Source organism: Bos mutus, chromosome 15 (genome assembly GCF_027580195.1).
Source record: "Bos mutus isolate GX-2022 chromosome 15, NWIPB_WYAK_1.1, whole genome shotgun sequence".
NCBI classification, from domain to species: Eukaryota; Metazoa; Chordata; class Mammalia; order Artiodactyla; family Bovidae; genus Bos; species Bos mutus.
The window spans coordinates 44,729,229-44,755,807 of record NC_091631.1 but is presented as its reverse complement, the minus strand read 5'-3'; the positions used below and the strand labels follow the sequence as shown (position 1 = coordinate 44,755,807).

Here is a 26,579-nt window from a genome sequence, read left to right as displayed (position 1 = left end):
GGACAAGCTCTGCAGAGGTGACAGAAGGGTCCCAGGCCCTACCCATCACCCAGCCGACATGCTGCCCGTTCATTCTGTCCTTCATGCAGCACTCATTCCAGAGCCTTCTCTCTTTGCCAGACTCTACTGAGGCCCTGGGCATTGGAGAGGAGGCTGCGTGGCCTTTGCCCTCCGCGTCTTGTGGGAGACCATGACGTGAACAGGGGCCATGCCTGTGGTCAGTTCTAAATCCCCCGGGTTTGCTTTCATGGTGCACACCTGGCCCTGGCCTCTTTTATTTCATTCCCACAGATGGTGCTGCATCTTGTGCGTTGGGTTTCCCCCTGAGGCAGGGAGGCATTGAAGGAGTTTAAAGGAAAGGGGCTTGCCGTCTTTTCCAGTGTTCTGTGGTCAGGGACCTTCCCTCTTCCCGCTCGGGTCGGAACCACATTCAGGTGGTTCACTTTGGATAAATGTGACTGGCCTCATACTTTGTCCTGAAAAACAAAAAACAACCCCCCGTCCCCGCCAAACCCAGCTCTGCCATTCACAGAGCACCCAGCACCTGCCCCTCCTGGAAACCCAGGGCCTGGCTATTCTTGGTGAGTCTTAAGCTCCCTCTTTCCCCCTGGGTGGAGGCCCTGACTGAAGACAGCCCGTGTCTGGGGACAAGGTGACCTCCAGACTTCTCCAGCTTCTCGGGACTTCTTCAGCATCTGCTCTTCCTCCCGCCAGCTGGTGCAGCCGCAGTGGGCTGCTGATGCACATCCTGGCCTGCCTGGGGAGGGGGCCACTGGATGGCCGGGGGGCGGTGTCTGGGGAGCTGGAGGCAGGGCTCAGCTGGCTGTGAGCCTCCCGCCTCACTTCCACCACCTCCAGCGCCGGACACACCGTGAACCTGCTTTCCTTCCCTCTCTTGACTTCAGACTGAATAGCGCTCTTGCAGGTGCGGCCTGCCTCACTGTGAGCCGGCAGCTTCTCCCCTGGGCCTGGGGAGAGGCGGTGAACTTAACCAGAGGCACAAATGGCTCACTGTGCCTCCCCGACGCGTGGCTTCTGAAATATTTATCAGTGCTTTGGAGATGAAAAGCTGCTGTTATTACAGTGTGGGGGCTGGCACCCGCGGGCCGGGCAGCATTCCTTGACCAAAGCCGGCAGGGAGCGGGCTATCTGAGCCCTGCTTTGTGTTCAGGGGATGTGTTATTTTGTTTGAGGGGCGACACCATTGTTCACTACTGTACCCCTCAGTAGTGAGGGGTTGTGTTGGTTGCCTGGAATGCAGTGCCTGGAACAGAGGAGACCCTCAATTTCTGAATGAATATTTCTTAAAGGAGGAGGGGGTTATTCAAACAATATCTGTCCTTAACTCTGCGCTGTTACAGAAAGGCTTTCCCTTTTGAAGGTGGCCTTTCAGGCCTGCCTACACACAACTAAACTTTTCCATAACAGCATCACACTCACACCTCGTTTCGTAATCTTCTGCTTTCACTTCGTGTTATTTAACAGTATTTCCTGCTCCCCAACGTTCAAGGTTTGAGCACTGTCATGTTTTTCTTTTTTTAATTTTTTCCTAGATCACATCAAAGTGAGTCAGCCTACCCCATGCCAAAGTTGGAGAGAAATCTACTCTTGGTCTTACTTCCCACTCCTCCTATAGGCCCTTATGTGGTTCAGGGAAATGGAGGCAAGGCCTCAGGTCTTCAAGCCATGACCAGTTGAAGGGATGCCCAGCTCCCTTCCCACCCCACCCCACCATACCTTCATCCCAGGCACAGGGGGGTCTGCTGAGTGCAGAGAGAAGCCAGACCTTGTAGCACGCCTGCGGCTAACACCTCCCAGTCTCCGGCACTGACACCCCCAGTTCCAGCTGTGTTCACCCCAGTCCTAAGGGGCTGATCTTGCAGCTGGCAAGTCTATTCACCCAACCCCCACCCCTGAAAGTGACCCAGAGCTCCCTGTAAAAAGGCCATCCTTCCAAAAGAGAATGAGGACAATGGAAAATAACATTTTCATTTTTAGCATCTCCATACAATAGCCAAAACTGATAGAAGTTAATTATATATCACTTGTGTTCTCCGTGTTGCTGCATCAGCTTTGGAATGCTCCTTTTCAGATTTATGTGTAGCTCGTCTCATTCCTCAAAGGAGTTCAGGCAGCTACAAGAATGAAGACAATAAAATAGAAAAAAATATATAAATGAAAAAATCACGACCAAGGAAAACACGGAGTAGAACAAAATGTCAATTATCACACGTCTCCTGACTGTAAAGTCTGCCTGGAGTTGCCGTCCATTGTTTACTAAAACAGCCGCTCCCGTTAGATGTTTCCAGTTTACTTCGTTTCAGTGCTTCTTTGCTGTGGTTGCGGTTTTCATTTTGCTGTGACAGATAGTGCTGCGGCTAACACCGTCTTACTGAGAGCTTTGTGCTTCTCTTGAGTGATTATTCAGGATAAATTCCCAGGAGAGAGATTACAGGATCAGAAGGTCTGAACTTCTGTGCAGCTCTAGCTCCGAAGCACCAGATTGCTTTCTGAGCGAGTCCTACCGGTTTATAATCTAACTTCCTGGTCTGTTCTTTAGCTGGGAGTTGAGCCCCCGCATGTGTGGGAGGGGTCTTGGCCTGGGGCAGGGGTGGGGTGCACAAGTTCCTGTTGACAGGATGGGCAGGAGAGGAACAGAAGATGCCATCTGCCCTGAGGGCTCCGAGGGTGAGGCTACCTGTCTTTCAAGCTGTGTGGTGATGGTCAAGGGCCCAGGCCTGATGGGCATCGTCCTCTCCCTCCCTCTCCCCAGCCAGTGATGGCCATGCTGTGTCCTGTATGCCAGATCTGGGTTCCCTGTGCTGTGGGAAAACCAATACTGCTTATATCCTGCCCCCTGCAGTGTAAGAGGGCCATGAGGGAGGGCTGTGGCATTGTGGTGGGCACCAGGAGACCATGGAGCCTTCATCCAGGAAGAGCAGTCAAAGCACCGTCATGTATGATATTAGTGTTGATAAAAAGCCCTGTGGTCAAAGAGATTGGCAGTGCCCCAAGGGCTCCAGTCATATCTTCTCCATGAGACAGGGAGCCCTCCAATGGCAGGGCCCATAGATCAGGAATTCCCCAAAGATGGGAACAGTGTCTTTCCTATTTGCTTGAGAGCCCCACAGGGGCTGTCTCCCATCCTATAAGGTGCCTCCTGGGAGCATAGTTCCTTACCTCCTTCCGCAGACTGGGAGCCTCATGAGGGCAGGGACCATGTTCTTCCTCTCTCTTGGGGTTCCGCATCTCCAACACACACAGTGGATGTTCTCGCTGGTGCTGGACTCTTGGAGTAACTAGACAGTCAGCTTCTTGGAATGGTGTTGAACGTCTGGAATTTTTCAGCGTCAGACGCTTCACCATTCATTGAACAGGGGCCATGTGCACAGGCTGAGCCCTTGGCCTCTGGCTCCTGGCCCCTTCTGCTTTCATCTGGCTAATTGTAGAACCAGACTCTTGGCTGGTCTAGAAGAGGCTTCAGGAAGGAAGGGGGAGGTGGTGGGATGGTGGCAGCTAGAATGGGCATCTCTTACTCCAGGAGGGGTGCTCTCTCCGGAAGTTTGGGCCAGGGGTCAGGGCTGCCTCCGGCATCTCACAGGTTGGTCCAGAGGAGCAGGGCTAAGCTAGCCGCCCAGGAGGTGTAGTACTTAGGTAGCACTAAGGCTTCATGGAGTCCCTTCCCTACATTACCTGCTCTCACCGAGGAGAGCGCCTGAGTGTGGGAACAAGTCGGTACAAGTTAACAAAACTCAGGGGAAAGAAACTGAGGTCCAGGGAGGTAAATGATCAGCCCAGGATTACACAGGTTAGAAAAAATGAGGACTCCACCCTTCTCTGACTTTAAGTCCAGATCTCTTTGCTCTTTGGGGTCCCTGTGAAGAGTCTGAGGACTGCTCTGTAGACAGAACAAAGAAGGGGCTTCCATTGCAGGAAACCTACTGCCCCACCTATGCATGGACTCCCAGCCTTAGAGCTAAGGCAGTCCCTGCTTCGAGCTGTCCTCAGTCACTAATACCTCAGTGTGAATGAGTTTGAAACCCTTCCTAAGAGCCATGCAAGAGTGAAAGTGTTAGTTGCTCAGTCGTGTCCGACACTTTGCGACCCCGTGGACGGTAGCCCATCAGGCTCCTTTGTCCATGAGGATTCTCCAAGCAAGAATACTGCAGTGGGTTGCCATTTCTTCCTCCAGGGGATCTTCCTGACCCGGGGATTGTACCCAGGTCTCTCACATTGCAGGCAGATTCCTTACCATCTGAGCCACCAGGGAAGTTCTAAGAGCCTTGGGAGATTAGGAATCCTGTAAGCCTCAGTCCAGGGAAATTCAGGGACCAGAGACAGAGGAAGGAGAAGCAACTCGGTGGCCCCAGAAACACATGCTGCTGACCTCATGTTTGACCACCGGCTGCCAACTCTCCAATCCTTCCCCCTGCCATTTTCTTGTAGGGCTTTCTTCACACTGTCTACATGGAGCAGAGTAAGAGCATTTCAGCCTTTCTTTAGAGGCTTTTATGACTCAAGGACAGGGGATAAGCATCTTGAGGACACATGGTAAGGAGCTGGAGGTGCCACAGGGCTAAGATTTCTGTCCCAGCTCTACCCTGCAGGCTGGGCAAGGACCCCAGAGGCTGCCCTGCCTCCAGTCCAGCCTGGGCAGCTTCACCTCCAGCTGTCTTCTTCATCCTGCTAAACTCCCTCTGTGCTTCCTCCGCAGTTTTCATGAACACGGCCATCCCCATTGCAGCTGTCCTCATCGTAAGTGGATCCTTTCTCTGTCTCCCATTGTTTGGGGGGTTGGTTGGGGGCAGTGGGGATTTCTGGAGTGAGAGATTCCCAGGGTTTGGCCTTTCTGTACAGGGGCTTCAGGAGCTAGGTTCAGCAGGGGCACTGAGAACAGGGTCACGGATGGCAAGTCTGTCTGTATATGGAGCTGGTCGCTTCTCCACACCCCATCCAGGCAGACAAGACCTCTGCCTCCCAGCCTGGAAGACCTGATGCTTAGTCTCGAGATCAATTAAACTTTCTTTTAAAAAGTGCCATCAAACTTCTTCATTATAAAAGTGAGACACGTTTTTGTAGAAACGTTGGGGAATTCAGAAGGGAAAAGGCAAAGAGAACTTAATTCACCCATAATCCCACTGGCAACAACTTCAATGTGTTTCTTTCCAGTCTTTTCTTGAGTCACAGAATACAGCATTTTTACAAAAATAGGATTGTGCTTCACACGCAGTTTTGCAACCTTTTTAAAATTTAAGACTATGACATGAACAATTCTCTGTGTCATTAAATATCACAGTGGTGGTTTTCTAAAGCAATTTTGGCCAAAGCTGTGTGGGAGCTGAGTAGTGGGGGCCAGCAGCACACCCCTCCAAAAAGGCCACACGCCCACAGCCCCTTCTCTCAGGACTCCCATCCTTGACTTCTGTGACTGCTGCAGTTCTTTAAAGAGATGCATTTCTTTCCCCCGGGGCCGGAGTCCCTGAACTGTGTCAAGTTCACAGCCTGTCAGTCACGCTTGGGAATTCACTTTCAACATGACTTATTGGGCTGGTTCCCGGCCTGGCTCTTGGGGAACTGTGGGTAACAGAGGCTACCGAGCCAAGCCAGGTAGCCGGAGGCTGGGGGGCACAGCTGAGGAGGTGGTTTTGTAAATAGCATGTTTACATTTTCCGGCTGAGGACTGTTGTCTGAGAGTGGGCAGAGCTGACCTAACCTGAGGGCTCCTGGTGTTCCTGGAATGAAGGAGGCAGGGCCAGGAGGGATGGTTCCATGAGATGACTCTGAGGATGACAGCATCTCCAACCAGAAGTTCCCCTGGATCCCTTGCTCCCCGCTTCTGGTTTCCTTCCCCGGAGACTGAGGCCCGCCAGTGTGGGAGGGGCCCGTGCCCTGAATCCCGCTCTGCTCTGTCTCATTTGTGCCTCTGTCCACAGACCTTCGTGGGCCACGTCAGCTTCTTCAGAGAGGCCGACTTCTCCCCCTCAGTGGCCTTCGCCTCCCTCTCCCTCTTCCACATCCTGGTCACACCGCTGTTCCTGCTGTCCAGCGTGGTCCGGTCCACCGTCAAGGCTCTGGTCAGGTGAGAGGAGGGGTCCGGCCAGGGCGACAGGCTGCTCATGTGTCGGGCCCAGGCTCGCTCTGGCGACCACAGCAACCATAGCTGTTTGGTCCCGGGATACGCCTGCCCGTTGATGTGGGCTTTGCTGAAGCTGGTTGTGGTTGGTCAGAGGGACATAGTCCATGTGTAGCTCCCCTCTACACCATCCCTGAGAAGGACTAGCCAAATTTCTTATGTCCTCCAAGGAGAGGGAACTCAATGTCACCTTCAAGACAACTCCATAAAAAAAAAAAAAAATCGACTTTGAGCCGAACTTGGTATATCCTCATAAATTCTAACCATTGCTCCAAGTTCTGCCTTCCAGAGCCACTCAGAATGAACATCATCCCTCTCCCACATGATGACAGCCCCGCAGATGTTAGAAGGCATCCCTGAAATCCTTGTCTTCCCCAAGCTGAACACCCGCGGTCTCTCCACGGGACTCAGCACCTTCACAGTCCCGGTCGGTGAAGAGGCTTTCCCCAAGCACCTGCACCCCCTGTCTCTAACTGGCCTGCACTCTGGGAGGCCCCACTTCAGGGCTCAAGAGCCCAGTGGTGACTCTGCCACTCTCCCAGAGGCATCACCTTCTTGGGAGTGAAAGCCTGGAGGTAAAAGGCTGAGGCTCTAGCTGGGGAATGCCACAGCTGGAGTGTGAAGATCTCCCGAAGCCGCTGAACTAGCTTTGTGAAAGCAACGGGCAGGCGTGCCTCTGGGGAGAGCTGGCTATGTCCTTCCTTATCACCAGTGGGACCAGACAGGAACAAACGTCCTCTGTACTCAAACCCCTCCAGCCTTGTGGGAAGTGACATCCCTCTCCTGAACCCTGGCAGGTCCGAGGCAGCTGGCAGGAGGGGTGGCTGTTGGAATGAAGTAGCTGATGGAAAGAGGGTCAAGGATGGAGGGGCATAACACAGCAGAGCTGTGGTCATAGGAGAATCTCACTAGGGAGTAGCTGGCTGGAAAGGGATTAGCTCCCATTTCCAGGATCAACTGTGTTGACTCACTTTTAGTGACATTGTGAAACAACTAATGATCAACCCTCCTCCCCCACCCCTACCCCAGCCGATGATTCTGTGTAGAACCCATATATTCAGAGGTGTTACAGCTATGGGGAATCTCTTGCCTGACCCAGAAGCATTTCTATATAAATACTCCTCATCTCACCTCAGGATAGCTACAGCCTTTTTAAAGAAGGAGACCAGACTCTGGGCTGAAAGTGGGAACATAACACAGCCTGAAGCTTTACCCTAAGTCAGCTCCATCTCCCACTCCTTGCCCCCGCACCACCCCACCAAGCTGTGTTGGAATGGGGACAGAAGGAGAAGCAGGCAGAGGCTGGCAGTCTGCTCCTTGTATGGGGAGAGACTGTGTGCTCAGAACAGAGATAGGGGTGGGGTGGCCCCAGGCTGTTGGAAATTTTAGCAAAAGGTGGGATTGTATGAACAATTCTCAAGATTCCCCAGACACCTTGCCCACCCCTAGGGATAAGAGAGAATGAATCAAGTGAAGATTCTGGAACCTCCTCTGAGTTCATAAGGAAATGCTTGGGGTGGAGAATAGCCTTTTCCTCCTTGAGTTGGGAATAATACTTCTTCCACACCTCCCCCAGCAAGATCAAATTATTTAATGGGGATTCAATTATGTGCTTATAAACCATTTAACAGTGTCCACTGTGTAGTTAGTAGTGATGTCATGTCATGTCTGACTCTTTGTGACCCCATGGTCTGTAGCCTGCCAGGCTCCTCTGTCCATGGAATTCTCCAGGAAAGGGTACTGGAGTGGTTAGCCATTCCCTTCTCCAGTGGATCTTCCTGATCCCAGGATTGAACATGGGTTTCTTGCATTGCAAGCAGATTCTTTACTGTCTGAGCCACCAGGGAAGCCCCAACTCAATGGTTAATAGCCAATCCTAATCCTAACTAACCTATCAGAACTCCCATAAACCCCAACACCAACTATCCTTCGGTCTAATAACCAGACTAACCAACTAACTTTAAACTAACCCTAAAACTAGTCAGTCCCTCCTAATCCATGCCCTAACCTACTCCAGCTGACTAGTCAACACTAATAACCCTAGTAACTCCTATTGCCCCCACAGAATGGCCCTGGTCTGTCCCTTCCTGTGTGGGCTTTGTGGGGGCCACAGCTGGAACCTGAAGTCTTCTCAGAACTGCTCTCTCAGGCCTCGCCCTCCTCCCTCTCCCCTCCTCTCTGCCCCCCCGGCAGGGTGAGGGGTGTCTGCGCTTCCTCTGCAGCGTGCAAAAGCTCAGCGAGTTCCTGTCCAGCGCAGAGATCCGTGAGGAGCAGTGTGCTCCGCGAGAACCCGCGCCCCAGGGCCAAGCCAGCAAGTACCAGACGGTGGTGAGTGCCCCCCTGCCCTGCACCCCAACCCCGGTGTATTTCTCTAACGCCTGCAGCTCGAGCCCTGCTGTTGTCCTGCCTCAGCTTCCTTGCACAGCTCCCAGCCCCTGGGCCCTCACCTCCTCTAATAAACTCCAGCCCCTCAAGGTTGTGAACCGCAAGCGTCCAGCCCGGGAGGATTGTCGGGGCCTCACGAACCCACTGCAGAGCCTGGCCCCTGGCACAGATGGGGATGCTGACAACTGCTGTGTCCAGGTGAGTCCTAGACCCTACACCTCCATGCCTGGCCACCCAGCACCATCTCCACAAGGGAGCACAATGTCTGAAGGACCAGACACCTGGGTCCTGAGCCCTCTGCCCTGGATGGAGGTCACCCTGCCTGCCTGTAGTGTCCATAGGAGCCCTGAGACCAGGGCCAGTGCTTCAATCTCCACCAAGTGGGGGCACCTGTGGCCATCCTCTGGGGAGGGTGCCTCAGGTAGAGGTCTGCATGAGAAGGCCATGCTCCAACTCCCCTGCCTTGGAGGTGGACTGGAATCAGTGTGTGTTTTGTTTTTTTTTTGCTTTCATGGGGGAGGGGAGGCAAGACTATTCACACCAAACTCAGCTGCCTTTCTGTTCTCTTCTGGTCGGTGGGGTGCCCCTAATGAAGATCATTGGAGGCTTCTTCACGTGGACACCCGATGGAATCCCCACACTGTCCAACATCACCATCCGCATCCCCCGAGGTATGACCCAGCTCACACCTCCATCATGGTCTAGGGGTGTCCCCCTCAGAATCATGTCTGAAGTGCCCCCTCCCCATGTTCCACTGAATGACGAGGAGAGAAAAAGAAAAATCAGGACCAATTGAGCAGCTGCTGTATGTGCACTCTTGGTGGGTGCTCTGGGGTACGAAGGCTAGAGAGGGGCTGGGCTCCTTCCTCGGGGAGTCCAGGTGCTTGGTGGGAGAGCAGCAGCAAGGACAGGGCAGGACAGCGGGGTCTTGATGTCAAACCACCTGTTGCAGACAGAGTGGGTGCTTCACAAAAGGAAAAGTGATCCCCAGTAGCCAGGGAAAGCATTGTGAAAGAGCTGGGGACTCCGAGAATGAGCAGGGTCCTTCAGGCCGTGAGCAGGGTAGACAGTTGGGCAGAAGCAGCAGCTTGAGCAAAGCATGGGAAGGAGAAGGATAGGGTGGCCTTTGTGGGGACCAAGAGGCACTGAGCTCACACTGGAGAGCACTGGAGAGAGACGTAGGCCCTCAGGAAAGGGCAGGGAATTAGTAGTAGAAGAACATGGGGAGCCAGAGATAGGGTGTGGGTTTCCAGAAGGAAAGGCTCAAAGGAGGAAAGGGCTCCCTGGGGATTCTAGACAGGAGAAGAGCAGATGGGGGCCCTAGAGTTGGGTTGCTGCCTGTCTGTCTGGGTGGTAGTTGTTCAGACTCTCTCTGGCCTCCGCTCCCCCTGCTGCCCTCCCTCCCTGCAGGTCAGCTGACCATGATCGTGGGGCAGGTGGGCTGCGGCAAGTCCTCGCTCCTCCTCGCCACCCTGGGGGAGATGCAGAAGCTCTCGGGGGCCGTCTTCTGGAACAGGTACTGTGTGCACCTTCCGGGCTCAGTCAGTGGAAAGGCAGCGGCAGGTGGGCAGCCCTCCTCGCAGCCGTTCTCAGTGCAGGGTGCGTCATGCGTGTATTGAGTGTGTTCCATGAGCGCTCGGTGAAACCAGTTACTTGTTACTCTCGTTACCATCATTAGCATTAGCCCTCACTATGTGCCAAGGACTTCCCTGCTGGCTCAGATGGCAAAGAATCTGCCTGCAATGCAGGCACCTGGGTTCGATCCCTGGGTCGGGAAGATCCCCTGGAGAAGGAAATGGCAACCCACTCCAGTATTCTTGCCTGGGAAATCCCATGGACAGAGGAGCTTGGCGGGCTACAGTCCCTGGGGTCACAAAGAGTCGGACACGACTGAGTGACTAACACTTTCACTATGTGCCAGGTACTTTGCCAAGTCCTCTGCACACACTATTTCATTTAATTCTTACGAAAACCAGCAAGGTGAGTACTGTTAACAGATCTCATTTTGGACAGAAGGGCCAAACGATTTGCCCTAATTCACCTACCCAATTAGTGGCAAAGCTGGAATTCAAACTCAGTTCTGTTTGACTCCAAACTCCACGTTCACTCGGCTGCACTGCCCCCCACTGCGGGGATCCATAACATGAACGTTGGTTTCTGGCTTGGTTATCAGCAAAGCTGATACAGACCAGTCAGTGTGTATTTCAAGGAACCAGAGATAAATCAGGCAAATGTGGGATTCTGGGCAAAGATCACTGTCTCAATTAAAGAGCCGAACCCCAGCCTGAGTCAATCATGAATCTATTATTTATGGCTATCTATTTCCCCAAAGCACTTGAAACTAGTTGATTAAAGATACATAAATGATAAAAGCTTTTTTAAAAGTAAGAAAAGAAGAGCCAAGAAATGAAGAGGGTGGGAAAACTGTTCAGAAACCTGGGCAGAACACGGCTACTGCAGTCAACATGTAACCTGGGTTGGAGTCCACCACCCTCTGCCCCCCAACACCTCCCTGCCCCCAAGTATCCAAGAGAAAGAGGGATATGATCAAGGTTTAAGGAATAAAAGTCGAGACCAATTCAACAGAGGACAGACTTTCCCTAGCAATCATTTCTAGGGGCAAATTAGCATTCAAGATGTCAGGTTTTTTCACCAACTTGAGAGCAGACTGAGGAGAGAGAGAGGCCTTGGGACAGGCCCCCCATCTCCTGCTTTTCCAAAATGCCCCTGAACAGGGCACCCAACAAATGGCAAGTTTCCTTCCTCAACGGGGCTATGGGCTGGCAATGAGCTCCTTGGGTTTCCTATAACTTCAGACTCAGGAACCTTAATTCCACTGGGAATGTGGTGTGTCTGGGGACACAGGGTCTCTGCCTCCATTCCCCATCTTATTCAGGTGTTTCTCAACACAGCCTGACTGGAAAGGTCCAGGCATTGGATTGCCAGAGCCTGGTGCCAACTGCCTCTCAGGGCTTTGGAGGGAGGAGCCCTGCCACTGGCTGCCTGTGTATATCTGTGACAGGAAGACAGGAAACCCCAGTGAACTGTGAGCCGAACAGAACAACTGCTAGTCACTGCGCACCCGCTCTGCGCAGGCCCTTGGCTAGGTGCACTGCACACATGAGCTCATTGGATCCTCCGGCTGGGTGCTATTACCCCATTTCACAGAAGTAGGAACTGAGGACAGCGAGGTGGGGTGACATGCTCAGCATGTGGACCAGAGTCCCAAGCCTGGACTCTTTCCCTCAAGCCTGCCTGCTGCCTTGGGCTGGGGTGCCTTGGGTCTTAGCTCCAGAGATTATTCTCCAATTTCCATGTAGAGGGCAAGCTGGATCCTCTCAGGGCAGGGTGGGATTTCCTGGATGGGATTACACTGCTCAGAGACTGGGGTCACTCCTGGATTCCCATTTCTGCATCTGGCTCAGCCCTCTCTGAGCCTGTCCCCTTTGTCCCACTTCCTTCATCTCCTCCCCACCCTGCTCACCCTCGCGTGCCCTTTCACACCAGCATCAGACCTCTCTGTCCTCTGCAGAGGCCTCAGCCTCAGCTCCCACCTCCTCTCCAAGCTCTCAGGGTCTGACTGCTCCTCCTTTCTCTTTGGAAGCCTCTGCCCCAGCCCCAGGGGGTCTCTCCAGGGAGTTAGAGCAGCTCTTTTGTGCAAGATTACTGTGTAAGGTACTTTATTTACTTCATTGTCTTGGTCACTCTTCACCAAACTCTATGAGGCAGGCGTTCTCATTATCCCCATTTAACAGATGAGAAAATCTGCACCAGCCCCAGGGGGTTCAGGGTCCTCTCCAGGGAGTTGGAGCGGCTCTTGTGTGCAAGATTACTGTGTAAGGCACTTTATTTACTTCATTGTCTTGGTCAGTCTTCACCAAATTCTATGAGGCAGGCGTTCTCATTATCCCCATTTAACAGATGAGAAAACTGAGGTGAAGCAGGTTGCCCTGAGCCACCCAGCTCTTAAATGGCAGAAGTGGAATGTACACTTAAGTAGTGCTCAAGTGCATGTGCTTTCCACTGTGTGCTGAGAGAGAAGGGGCTGGAGATCAACATGAAGAAACAGCCAGCCTGACGTTCAAGGCCAGCAGCCGCTATGGCTGTGATACCCTGCCCCCCGACCCCAGCAGAACCACCACATCGCTGCTCACAGCTCTGTCTGCATGAACACTCACTCTCCTCAACAGGCAGCTTGGGCCCTACATCCTGGTTCTGTTTGAGGCTCAGGGAGGATCTCATGTCTCCTGAAGCTGCTTTGTGGCAGTTTCCCTCCCAAGCATAGCGAGCACATCAGGGTAGCCTGCAGCCCACCCTGAGAAGCTGTGAGAATTCATTCATGACTCAGCTTGTGCTCTGGTTTCTCTGCATTGGTGTATTTACTCGCCACATATTTATCGAGTGCCTGCTATACGCCAGACCTCAGGCACAGCAATAGGAATGCAAAGATCATGAAGACGTGGCCCTGCTTCCAAAGGAGGGGAACAGATATCCAGTGCCATGGTGCCACCTCGTGCCACCATCAAGCACAGAGGAAGAGTGAACTCTGAGGTCAAGGGGGAAAGACTCATGTGGACATGGTATCTGAGTTTTGAGGGACCCTTGTGGCTTCATCAGATGGAAGAAGCAGGGGTGGGAGGGGAAGATGTTCCAGGCAGGAGTATCAGGGTGGGCAAAGGCATGCTGATGTGAGAGGATGTGGTTCTGGTGCCCGGAGCAGTGGGTGTGAGGGGCGCTGGTGAAGGTCAGAACTGAAATGTAGGCTGAGCTGAGGTCAGATACCCTGTGTGCCAGGCCCAGGAAATAAGATTTAGTCTGAAGGCTGTAGAAGAAAGGTACTGATGATACAGGATGAGGGATGGGAGAGAGAGAGGCCACAGGAAGGGAGACCAGCCCCGAGCTCATTACAGTAACTGGAAGGAGTAGGCTGGCCGGACATGGCTCATTGGCTTCATCTGCTCTCAGAATCCTGGCTTGTACACAGCTCTGCCTGGCCCACCTACGCTGGGCAGTGAGTTAAGTGTACGGGCTGTTTGTTGAGGGCCCTTCTACGTTACTTGCAGGAGCTCCATGCCTCAGACCTTGGGCGCCAGGTCTGCAGGGAGATGATGCACTTGCAAAATGAACCAAGAGCAAAATAGCGTTTGACCCAGCAGCCCCTCCCGAGGGCCTGCCTGTTTGCAGCCAGAGGTGAGGGCGATGCCAGGTTGCTCCCATATATTTTTTAATCCATACCAGGGCTGAGACCTGGTAACCAGGCAGCCAGAAAGAGTCCCAGGAGGCCCAAGGCAGAGATTTGGGGGAATAGGAGGCACACAACAGAGAATGCTCTGGGATACAGGTTTGTGTGTGCACCATTCATTTATTCCTTCCCTGAACAAGATGAGCAGTACTGCTGAGCACATAGGATCAGAAGTTCAGGAGGCAGGCTGCCCGAGTTCAGATCTGGACTCCATCCTCTGGAAAATTCTGTGACCCTTCTGCACCAGTTTCCCCTTATTACCCACGGAGTTAATGTGAGGCTTAACCTGGCACATACCGAGTGCCCTATAAATATTAGTGTAAATATTATTCTTTGACAATGTACTTCTATGCCAGGAAAAAAATTCCCCTATTGCTCTTTAATTATACCCCAGCCTGTCTCCCAGGAGAGACTGCAGTGAGCTCCCTGGGGACAAAGATCATATCTTATTTGTCTCTCTGTATCTACAGTGCCTTTGCTAAATGAATGAACTGGGAACAGTTTATGACCTTTAGGAGACTGCCATTAAATACGTCTTTATGTCTCTCTCCTTCCCACACACCTTGGCCCAGGCTGTTTCCCTCACCCATAATTCTACCACCCAACTTTTCCACCAACATTTAGAATGTACAAATCCTCTTTGTGTGGCCTCATATCGCATGCTTGTGTGTCTGTCTCCCCCAGGACACTGGGCTCCTTGGAGGTGGGGCTGGAGGGTTATTCCAATGCGGTGCCCACACGGGATATGTATTTTGTGAGCCACTCTGTGTAAGCTACAAAGGAGAAGACCTGGCCCCACCCTCAGGGGGCTCACCAGTCTTAGGTGGACAGAAGCCTGTGGGGGACCCGGAGTCCAGGGTAATGCCCTGAATTCCAGGCTGAAGAATTACTGTGGCTGCACTGAGAAGATCCCACACATCAGCTGCTGGGCTCCAGGTCTCTGGGAAAACTGTGCAGCTTTCAAAATTCTCTCTAATGATACTCGCCTGCCCCAGCCCAGCTCTGTGCTCTGATGCACCATTAACCTGGAATTTGCACTCTTTCCTTGATCATTAAGAGAAAAACATTCTGATAAGCGGTCAAAATTAGCAGATATACTCTAGTGAAGTTCTTTCCTTGGAAATAAAAAAAGAGAACCATTAGTGTCCACAGTAGATTGATTTTAGATGTCCCCCGGGAGCCAGCAGGAAGCAGGGATCCGAGAAAAACTTAGGAGTGGGAGAAAGAGCCCAGCTCCCCACCAGGAACTGCAAACTGGCCTCACTGGAGCTCCCTGCTGCTCCTGCCACCCGCTAGGGTGTGGGCCCAGGCCCTGCTTTCTCTCAGACACTCTCAGAACATTGCTGCCTTGTGGTGGTTGGGTGTGAAGGCTGCTTCCTGAGACGCCTGATTCCCCAGGGGTGAAAAACAGCTCCTCTTAGATTTCCCTGGTGGTCCAATGGTTAAGACTCTGTCTTCCAATACAGGGGGTGTGGGTTCAATCCCTGGTCAGGGAACTTAAGATCCCGCATGCTGCAGAGTGTGGCCAAATGCAAAAAAAAATAGGCTCCTCTCAGCATAGCCTTGTGATCCATCTGTTAATACAGTCCCTGGAGCCTTTGGGGAGTTAGGTCAGGAGCTCAAGGACACCCCAGGCTTCCTTGGCAGTTGTGGAGAGATGGTGGGCAGACAGAAGGGGCGCTGTGTGAACGTGACAAGCCTGCCTTGAGAACGGGATGATCTCTGGCTGTCGTTCTCACTCTGCCTCTCAATAGCTGTGTGACGTTGAGCAGGTTATTTCACTGGTCTGAGCCGTAGTTTCCTCATCTGAACAATAGCAAAAACCCTTTCCTCCCTCAGAGATTTGGCATTGGGACCCAGTGACCTCAATTGGAAAGGGCACTGTGGGTGAAAGGTTACATTTCAGAGCAGCAATAAGTATCTCTGGGGCGGGATGTACGGACCGTGGAGACCTGTAAGTCCTAATTTGCCCTTCCAACCTCAGTCCCCACAGCTTTCCTCTGTGTTTATTGTTGGGGGTCTTAGATGAGTGTTGGGGCCTTTGGATTCCTCCTCTGTCTGCACCTTTGAAACCAAACACTGAGCTGAAAGGATGGTCTCCCCACGCCCCTACTCCATCCCTCATTCTCAAACCCCATCCTCATCTTTCCCTCCAACCAACTCTGAGCTGTGTTGTTAATACATTCTCCCAGTGTCACGGTGAGGTTCCTACCATGACCTCAATTTTATAGGTAAGGAAACAAGGCTACCTAAGTAAAGGGACTTGCCTAAGATTTCACAACCAGTGAGTAGAGAAGCCCCTCAGATACGGACTTTCCAGCCCATGTTCCTTCCGCTTCTCTCACTGCCTGCACTTGTGCTAGCTCCTCCTCCAGCCCGGAATTCCCTCCTTCCACTCCCAGTCTCAATCCTTCTCTCTTTGAGGTTCCATTCACCTGTAACTTCTATGAGCCCATCCTCACTTTCTCAGATTTCTTCCTCCTCCAAACTACTTGTAAATATACATTTGGACTTACCTGGTGGTCCAGTAGTTAACACTTTGCCTTCCAATGCAGGGGGTCCTTGGTCTTTTGATCCTTGGTCAGGAAGCTAAGATCTCACATGCCTCGCAGCCAAAAAGCCAAAACATAAAACAGAAGCAATATTGTAACAAATTCAAAAAAAGACTTTAAAATAGCCCACATCAAAAAAAAAAATCTTTTAAAAAAGTATAGTTTTCTCTGATTCTAAAAGAATGTGCATTGAATAAGAAAAGAAGCAAGTGTAAAGAGGGCAAAAACCACCTAATATGAACACATACAATATCCACCACCCAGAAGTTTCCAGTCTTTTTTCTGCATATTTGCATATGTGTTTGTATACTTTTCTCCCAAAGTTCTATAGCACTTTCTTGCTCCTACTTTTCTTTTGGCCTCTATAGCTTTCTGACTTCTGTATGTGTGGGATTCACTCTGCCAGTCCATGAGCCATTTGAGGGCAGGCTCTGGGCCATGTTTCAGGTTGGTGTGCACTCAGGGACCCAGCTCCCAGCTGGCTGCAGAGAAGGAGGTGGGTCAGAGAACTGGAGAGATAATCTTCTTAGCTCAGTGTTTGGTCCCAAAAGTGCAGGCAGAGGAGGAACACTCCCTTAATAGCCCAGCAATCAATGGGAGGAAGCGCATGCCATGTGTACCCTTCTTTACCTTTCAGATTAAGAAATACATATACAACAAGGAGGCTCATTCTAGAAAGTCTGGAACTATGCTGGAAAGAGGAGACGATGAACCTGGATTCACACCACAGGCTCCCTTCTCCCTAGCTCTGACCTTTGGGTACATCAGGCAAACTCTAAGCCTTGGTTTTTCTGTAAGATAGAAAACCTCTTTATAGAGTTGTGAGGATGAAACCATGGATACAAACAACTGCACACAATGCCTCACGTTGAGTGCCAGCCCCCCTCCCTTCCTTCCTCCCAAATAATTAAAGATGTCTGTTATCAACCTCCATTTATAACAGATCTCCCATATGCTAAGCCCTGTGGGGGCTAAAAAAGATGCTCTTCCTGCCTTAAAATCCCACTGGGGATAAACGACTTACACAGGGACTTATTAGAGGGGAAAGTAGTCCATTATAAGGGCTAATTGAGCAGCCCAGATAATGATGCAAACTGAGTTAGAGCCGAAGGAGCACCCTGTGTCCCGGGGTCCTTGGGGAGGCCACAGATGTGCTTCCCTCCGGATAAACAACAGCCTTTGCAACTCTGGAAGCAGTCAAAGCAGAAGACTGCAGAGATAAGCTTCTCTGGGCTGTGGACGCAGAGTTAGAATTTGGAAGCTTGGGTTTTTTATCTGTTTTATGTTACCAGCTTGTCCATAAATCACAGCAATCTGATGATTAAGCAATACGAGTTAGGTTGAGTTGAGAGAATGAAGTGAAACTAATAAAGATCAAAGAATAAGATCATAGGGAGTTGGTGATTATATACCCATCAAGGTCTCAATTAAGTTCTGCCCCTCAGCAGAGGACAGAAGAGAATTTCATCTGTCTTCTTCCCATCCCTGTTTCTATCCATCCTGATTTTCCTTGCAAGAAATTTATCAGAGCTATGGCCTGGGTAGTCATAGTGAGGCAATATAACATAGTCATTAAGAGCATGGAGCTTTGGAATCAGACAAATCTATTTCCTCTGCTATTTGCTGGATGTGTGACTTTGGACAAGTTACTTAGACTCTCAAAAATCTCCTTGTCTTTAAAGAGACTTTCCTTGTCCATAAAGAGACCTCTTCCATATGGTTTTTTTGAACTTTAAAATAGATAATAGTATTGCAGTGCTAAACTCCGGTAGATAGTGAAGGCCAGGGAAGCCTGGTGTCCTGCAGTCTATGGGGTCACAAAGAGTTAGACACGACTGAGCAACTGAACTGAACTGATTGCAATGCTTATCACTGTGCTTGTCAAGATTATAATAAATGTTAGCTGGTTTTATTAAAGTAATATCTGCATGAAAACAGAACAGATTGATTTTCCCCAAATGTGCATGTCAGATGTACACACTTCATTGGCAGAAGGTTGCTTCTGGAAGGTTGGAAGGTGGCCTGGGGCAAGAGAAAGAGCACTAGCAAAGTTGGCACCAAAATTCAGGTCACTTCACAGTGTTTTTCAAAAAAAAATTTTTACTATAATTCACAGTATGAGATGCATTTTATACCACAGTCTGCTACATTTATGCACTGATAGGCGAGAAAAAATTTTACACAAAGAATACACATCTTGACCACATGTGGTACAAACTGGTTTTGGGGTGGGGGAATTGTATGTTGGTTTGTTTTAGCGCAGTTGTAGTTTACTTATTTCGGACCCTATATTGGGTCCCAATCCACAGTTTGAAAACACTGTATGAAATGATTATGACCTTGGGAAAGTCACTTTCCCTCTCTGAGCTTTAGTTTTCCCAACTAAAAGCCCGTCCTGACACCAAGCCAGCCTCGCTGCTGCTGAGAGTGGTGCCAGGGGCACTGATGAAGCCCTTGCTGCTTGGAGGACGCCCATCCAGGGCCTGTGGGAGGGACAGACGTTGAGAAGCCACTTGGGGACACTGGGGATGGGTGGGAGGGGTGGGGATTGTGGAGGTTGCTTCTCCCCAAAGACACAATGTGATCTAAATAAAGGCAGTGGGCAGGGGAGAAGTAACTGGTGGTGTTTTTTCCCATTTGTGCCCCAGCAGCCTTCCTGACAGCGAGACGGGAGAAGACCCCAGGTACAGCCTTGGGACTGGGTTGGAAGTGGGTCCCCAATAAAGGGAAGGAGCTTGGGGGGATTCCCTGGTGGTTCAGTGGTTAAGACTCCACGCTTCCACTGCAAGCAACATAGGTTCAACCCCTGATCAGGGAACGAAGATCCCAAATGCCACGCCATGTGACCAATTTTAAAAAAGGAAGAAGAGGGAATACAGGGGAGGAAAGTAGTTTAAAAAAAATGGGGAGGGAGGGGCTAGGCAGGGTGTGTGGGGCGGGGAGGGGTGCTAAGGATAGATTCAGGGCTGTATAGTCCACATACACTTAGAGACATGAAGCCCTATAACACGTGAGGCATGCATTCTCAAAGAGGGAAAAATCTGGTACTGGAGAGGAAAAACTTAGATATTCCAATGTTTTGTGGCTCTCCAAAGGGCCACAGTATATAAGCAGACATACAGTAGATCTGTGGTTTTAAAATTTCATAGAGGATAGAGTCAGAAAGCGGATTAGTGGGAAGGGAGGAAGGTGATGACTGCTAATGGGTATGGCTTCTTTCAGGGGTGATGAAGATGTTGTGGATTTAGACAGCAGTGGTGGCTGCACAAACTTGTGAATATAATTTTTTTTTTAAACCCACTGAATTGGAAAATAAATGCGGCAGGGAAAGGACAATTAGAAAAAATACGTCTAAAATGGCCCTGTGGTGATCCAAAAAATAGTTGAGAAACAAAGCTATAAGGAGAGGAGGTGGTTATCCCCGAGGCCAGACAGGAAATTCAGCCTGTTGCTTTATGTTCTATGTGCTTTATGTTCTGGTTGTCTAAAACATCCAAGTGAAATAGATTAATGTGGCTGCAAGACCTTCAAAACCCTCCCTAAGCACACTTCTTTCAAGACAATCGAGACACACTGGAGGAGGTGGGAAGTCAGGACTGGGAAGGTTGACTTGACCTTGTAAATCAGTGTAAGTGTCTGGCCTTCACTCCCCAACTCCACAGAGGTTTCACAACCCCACATTTTCTCTGCCGTTTCTCCCACCTTGTCACCAAGTGCCAGGGCCTGATGACAGCCCAGCCTCTCTAGCCATAGTGACCGTAACTCTTGAGCCAAAAAGCAGACCTCACGGTATGTGACAAGTGTGAACATGTGGACGAGAGCAACAGGGCAGAATATTTGACACCGGAGCAGCTGGGGTCCGTCCAGGCCACATGGCCACCACAGCTGACCCTGTCCCTCTGAGTGAATCTCCTAGGCTCCACGGTTGTCTTCTGGGAATCACACTTGGAGCGCTTCTCAGCCCTGCAAGTGCCACCCTGAGTTGCATCAGCTGTGGGTTCCCACCCCCAGACTCGCAGGCACCCATGGTCCCACCCGGGCTGGCTGCTGTCAGAGTGCACTCCCTGCTCCAGCTGTCTGTGCAGCCGTGTCAGCCCATGAGCTCGGCCAGTGCATCCGAGCCCTGGCTCAGAGGCTGGGTCTGCAGGACCCATGAGTTGGGCCTCAGACTCCCCTGACGTAGGAAGACCCCCACCACCGTGAGCCTACACCCAACGTGCCTTCACTCCACTCTCCCTTGTAATTTCACACACCCCGATTGTATTCAGGCAGTGGAGGCTCCCCAGGGGGACCTGTGGCATTTGTGGCTGCAGACTCCGTCTCAGGGGTCATCAAGGCCCTCATGCTGGGTCTGAAGGAGCTGAGAATGTCTATGGCGTGCTCAGTCCATGTGGGTGAACCCTGAATGTATGTCTTTCCCTCCTTGCTGCAGCCCTGAGCGGGAGACAGTGGCCGACGCTGACGTCAGGTACTGTGACCCCGAGCACTGCCCCCTGGGAGAGACTTCCTCAGAGGGGCTGTGAGGCCTGAGGAGCCACAGAGTTCAGGAAGGCAGCTCCCCAGGTCCAACCCAGCCTCAGAGAAGGCCAGGGAGGGGGCTCTGCTTCACAGGGTGGCTGGGAGACCACTGCTGCTTCCAGGCATCAAGCCCTTCACACCAGATTGTTTTTATCCCTGTGGTCATCTTCTCCTTTTCTTTTTCCTTTTTTTCTTTCTTTGTCTTCAGAAACCATACCACAGTAAACATGATTTCCTTAACAGTGCTCTTTTTAAAATTTCCATTTGGAGAGTTAGCTGCTAACATCAAAGTTGAGTGGTTTGAGGGCTAGGCAAGGAAGGAGGAGATCAGGGTTCAAGTATTCACTTAGTTGGCTTCTCCCAGGCTCTGAGCAGACCTGGGAAGGGGAACAGACTGCAGAGGTGGGACAGGGAGGGGTGGAGAGCAGGGAGGGGTTGGGGTCCCATATCCCCCAGTCAGCTAAGGCCCAGCACCCAAGCCTGCCTCAGGCCTTGGGGAATGGAGAGGCCACCAGGAGCCACACGCAGAGCAGATTTCAGCCAACTGCACCTCCTCATCTTCGCGGCGCCCCCACCCCCTAGTCCCAGTTTTATCCGTCAGCTTGATAACCACCTCTGACAGTGACCCCCTGAGAATGCCTCCTCTCGTCCTGCCCTACTTTTTCCAGGAAGAGAGGCCCAGTGGCCTATGCTTCTCAGAAGCCGTGGCTGCTAAATGCCACCGTGGAGGAGAACATTACCTTTGAGAGTCCCTTCAACAAGCAACGGTAAAAGCCTCCCAGAGGGAGGGAGCTGGGGGAGGGAAGAAATTGGTCATGCTTTAGTCTCCCTCCCCAGCCCCTAAGCACAGCCAGCTGCCTGCTCCTCCATCCATCTCCCTCACCCCGCCATCCTGCTCTCCAGCCTGCTGATCGGGATTCCAGCCTGTTCCATAAGGTCCACCTGGAAATGATCCAGATGTTCTGGACGTCGGGGCAGTCCAGCTCCCATGGTTGAGAGGGTAGGAGGGGAGGGAGGTGTGTGCACACTGGTGCCCCCTCTTGAGGTTGGTGAAAAGGCTCCCCCAGCGCTCTGCCCTCTCCATTCTCATGATTCTCCGCCCCCAGCTCTGCAGCTCACACACAGATCCCTCCAGGGCTAATGACCACTGACATCCATGGACCTCTTTCCAGAGGCTCTTGTTATTCATGATTTCTTCTAATGCTCACACCAATCCCAGTAGGCAGGTACTATTATTATCCCCATTTTATAGATGAGGAAACCAAGACTCAGGACGGTTAGGTAAATTGCCCAAGACCACCCAGCCAGGAAGTGACAGAAATGGGTTTCGAATCCATCTTCTAACGCCCAAGTACCTGTCACCAAGACACTCTGATGCCTCCATGCACTCTGGCTAGCACCCACTCAGACTGAGAGCTGACCAGGGAAGTGTGAGGGGAGTAGGCTGGGCAAATATTTGAACGGCCATCATCATTTACTGCCTCAACAAACCAGCAGTGATTTTTCCCTGGCAGTGCCCCAAGCGTGGGCTCTGGCTCTAGCTTTCCCCACCGTACAGGGGCCACAGGCCCTCTCTTGTCACTTACATGGCTATTTGCTCCCATCCAATTTCATCCTTCAAATATTTAACTTGCTCCAAGATGGTGTCAGGTGCTGCCCTCAGCTCTTTTCGAGCTCACGTGGTGTTTGCTCACACCCATCAGGAGGCCCATTAAAGCCATCGCTCATCCTGGCACAGCTGCCTGGAGGGTAATGACCCTCTGCAAAAGCTCAGGCCCACCTCTGGCCAGGCTGCTCAGCTGTGTCCCCACCCCACCCCACTGCAGGTACAAGATGGTCATTGAAGCCTGCTCCCTACAGCCAGACATTGACATCTTGCCCCATGGAGACCAGACCCAGATTGGGGAACGGGTTAGTAGCAACCTCCAGGGGAGTTACTCAAAGCTGGGACCCTTGGCCTCCCCTGCTCCCCACCCATCACCATCACCACGCCCTGAGATCGTTCTCAAGGAGAGCAGGGAATGTGAAATGAAAGAGGGGTAAGGCTGCAGAGTGCCTGCCATGGGATCAAAATGATCTCCTTGAGCCCTGGGCTTGTGGCTGTCCTGGACAAGTTTCCAGTCTTGCTGGGTGCAGAGGTCAGCTTAGCACTTTCCCAGGCTGGGAGGACTTGACCTCTCTACTGATACCCCGAGTATGTACTGAGAGCCTGCCCAGCACTGCCCCGGGCTCAGGGTTATTCTTCCTGTTCCATCCTCAGGTGGGGTCCCTCCTCCATAAGCTTAGATGAATAGGATTCTCCCATGGCTGTCCTCCTGGTGTGTGATTTAAATCCCCTCATCCTAGGGCTTCCCTGATAGCTCAGTTGATAAAGAGTCCACCTGCAATGCAGGAAACCCTGGTTCAATTCCTGGGTCAGGAAGATCCACTGGAGAAGGGATAGGTTACCTATACCAGTATTCTTGGGCTTCCCTTGTCTGCAGTGCAGGAGACCTGGGTTTGATCTCTGGGTTGGGAAGATAGCTACCCACTCCAGTATTCTGGCCTGGAGAATTCCATGGACTGTATAGTCCATGGGGTAGCAAAGAATCAGACTTGATTGACAGACTTTCACTTTCCTCTGTCCTGGTTTTCATGGGTCAGATGGTCCCTAGCAGCTACATGATGAATTGTTAAAGGCCTGGGGATCATTCTCCCCACTTCTGAATGAATTCAGTGAACGTGTACAAGTTCCTCCTCTCTACCAGATGAGGAGGGCGCAAAGAGGTGAATGAAGCCAAAGAGCTCACATCAAGTAGGGGCCTGGACAGTCTCTGCTGAAGGGCTGTGCGGGCCTGACCTTTCCTCCCCTTCGGCGGCAGGGCATCAATCTGTCCGGTGGTCAGCGCCAGCGAATCAGCGTGGCCCGAGCCCTCTACCAGCACACCAACGTCGTCTTCTTGGTGAGTACACCAGCCAGCAACTTCCTTGAGGTCCTTGTGTCTGGCTGCCCCCTTGGCTCAGACAGACAGACACACACGCACACACACCATCACCAAACAACATCCCTCTCCAGGAGCAAACTTCTCCTGCCAGAGATAGTACCTACTGATCTTTTTTTTTTTTTTTAATTTATTTATTTATTTTAATTGAAGGCTAATTACTTTGCAATACTGTAGTGGTTTTTGCCATACATTGACATGAATGAGCCATGGGTGTACATGTGTTCCCCATCCTGAACCACCCCCAACCTCCCTCCCTCCCTACTGATCTTATTGATGGAAAAACTGAGACAACATTAGTCCAACTGATCAATGTGGACGTCACACAGCTCTGCAGTAGGCACGAGGGGAGATGAGCAGTAATTATAGGCCCCTGCTTTGTAGCACATCCCCAACCTATTAATACTCATTTAGCCCAAATATAAGAATCACAAATACCTGGAAAGTGAGTTGCCATTTCCTGTTTCAGGCCCAGAGCAGACATTGCTAATGATCTCAGTTTTCTCTCCCATGAAAACTGAACTTGGCCTCAGAATCCTTCTTAACACAGCACTCCAGGTAACCTCTAATAATCAAACATGAGATAAAACTTGGCTGTACCCATCCTCCTTCATGCCAAGTTCTGTGTGGTGTGCCTTAGTTGATACTGAAGAATTCCAAGACATAGCCCTTGGCTTCAGAGGTTTAGAATCTAATTAGGGAAACAGAGCTCACCAATACTCAAGAGCCACAGCCCACTTGAAAGCCAAACTGTGTAACAGGCTATGAAGGGCCTTGTCCGGGGAGACAACTGTGAGGACAAGAGTAATCAGGGAGGGCTTCACAGAAGAGAGTATTAAAGAGTGAATCAGTTAAACAGAAGGAAAGAGCGAGCCATTGGGACAGACCGCTGGCAGAAGGACTCTCAGTTCTCTGATCCTGGCTTTATTCTCCACCCCGCCACCTCCCCACTAAACTCACTGCATGACGGAAAGGTTCACAGTGTTTGTTACCATCTGACACAGGCATAGCATTTTACAAAGTACTAGCTTATTCATCATCCCTTGTGAGCTTCAAACAACCTTGTTAGAGAGGAATAAAGTGGATACTTTAATTTATTTCAGCTAACTTTTAAGCTCCTACTCTGTACTAGGCACGGGCTCAGGGGATATCAGTTCTTGAGGGCCCCACGGTCCAGGCTAGACAAATAGCTATCAGATCTGACTTCCTGCAGGGTATCACTGGGACAGAGGGAGGAAAGACTAGGCTCAGGTATCAGGAAAGGACACAGGAAGAGCTGGTGCTTAGGGGAAGTGCTGAAGGATGAGTAATAGTTCACCTGATAGACAAAAGGCCGATCAGCACTCCAGGCAAAGGGAAAAGCTTGGGCAAAGGCCTGGAATGGCAGATTCCCTGAAAATCAGAGCATAGGGAGCTTTTACAAGACAGATGGGAAGTGAGGTTGGAAAGGAAGACTGAGCAGGTGGGAAAGGGTCTGGATTAGGGTGCTAAGGAATTCGGACGTAATAGACTATGGGGAGTCACTGGAGGTTCAGGAGTCAGGAAGTGCTTGTGATTAGACCTGTTTGAGAGTAGTGACTGATAGCCCATTTTGAGATGAGGCAACTGAGGTCCAGAGAGGTTAGGTACACTGTCCAAGGCTACACAGTGAAGTGGTGTCAGTCCTAAACCACAGCATGTACATCCACTGTTTTTACATCCACTGTTACCCACCCCCATGCTTGCCCCTGTTTTCTCCCATCTACCCAGGACGACCCCTTCTCAGCTCTCGATGTCCATCTGAGTGACCATCTGATGCAGGCCGGGATCCTTGAGCTGCTCCGAGATGATAGGAGGACAGTGGTCCTAGTGACCCACAAGCTACAGTACCTACCACATGCAGACTGGGTGAGGGGCCAGCAGCGGGTCAAACTGTGGAGGGCTATGGTGGGAGAGGCAGTTGGGTGTCTTCAAAGGACTCCATCAGATGTCTGAGCAGCAATTGCTGAGGGTCACAGAGCAGAAGAGAGCAGCACTGGATGGCTTCACTCAGGCTTGGCCCATCAGGGAGACCTGGCATAGTCCAAGTGTTTGGTGTCACCTAGAGTTGCAGACATCTGCATCCTGACCAGGGGCCCCATGGGTGCACACAAGGTCAGCACCAAGAAGTCTAGAAAGAAGCAGACACTCAGTTCCTACTTCCATTTCCTACCCACTTTGATGACTCATTCCCCTGTCCTTGAGGAGTGCCCATGTGGACAGGAGAGCATCTTCCTGCCCACTAGTGCGTCAGATTCAAGTTAGGATCAAATGGGAAATGTGGAAACAAACATTGGCAGTAGTAATAGAAATGTCAGTGTTATCAGTAGAATGAAATATCACATCAGTTAAATCCCCATATTCCTCAACATGAAGACAGTAGTTATTTTTAAAATAATTGGAAAGCATTTAATTCTTAAACTGGAAATCATGTGACTTTTGAAATTGGGGCCTTGCCTGACTTGTACATAAATTTGTCTGTGAAAATGAGGCCCTTCCTAAGCTTCAGGTCTGTGTTAAATGCCCCTGATAATTTCCCTCAAATAAGTCTTCCTTCTACATGTAGTAAGGTCTTCCCCTCTACTATGAATAAAAAGGAAAAAGATCCAGACTTTTCAGAAAAGCTATTAAAACAGAAAAAATGTAGGGGGCAGGGGGTGGGGGGAAATTCCAGATTTTAAAAATAGCTATTAGAGGAGGTACAAGTTTGTGTCTGAGTTTCTGCAGTGACCCTGGTGAGACAATTCAGG

The 26,579-nt window shown here is 51.1% G+C and overlaps 1 protein-coding gene and 1 long non-coding RNA gene across 4 annotated transcripts in view; one reads left to right on the top strand and one right to left on the bottom strand.

Annotated features, from left to right (window-relative positions):
• The window catches only part of ABCC8 (ATP binding cassette subfamily C member 8), a 78,988-nt gene that overhangs the window by 36,655 nt on the left and 15,754 nt on the right, over positions 1-26,579 (top strand). For 2 of the 3 annotated variants that reach the window (XM_070384041.1, XM_070384043.1), the window contains 12 exons: positions 4,715-4,755; positions 5,934-6,079; positions 8,356-8,461; positions 8,600-8,716; positions 9,114-9,189; positions 9,929-10,034; positions 18,961-18,996; positions 20,745-20,780; positions 21,499-21,597; positions 22,657-22,741; positions 23,692-23,772; positions 25,561-25,698. In XM_070384041.1, the coding sequence (XP_070240142.1) occupies positions 4,715-4,755; positions 5,934-6,079; positions 8,356-8,461; positions 8,600-8,716; positions 9,114-9,189; positions 9,929-10,034; positions 18,961-18,996; positions 20,745-20,780; positions 21,499-21,597; positions 22,657-22,741; positions 23,692-23,772; positions 25,561-25,698 (1,067 nt within the window). The remainder of the gene's footprint in view (positions 1-4,714; positions 4,756-5,933; positions 6,080-8,355; positions 8,462-8,599; positions 8,717-9,113; positions 9,190-9,928; positions 10,035-18,960; positions 18,997-20,744; positions 20,781-21,498; positions 21,598-22,656; positions 22,742-23,691; positions 23,773-25,560; positions 25,699-26,579) is intronic. The other variant, XM_070384042.1, reaches the window with a different exon arrangement.
• LOC138991010 (uncharacterized) lies at positions 1,968-24,035 on the bottom strand. The gene is made up of 3 exons (XR_011467048.1): positions 16,277-24,035; positions 3,181-6,334; positions 1,968-2,135 (listed from the first exon to the last, which is right to left on the bottom strand). It is a non-coding gene; the product is annotated as an uncharacterized lncRNA (long non-coding RNA).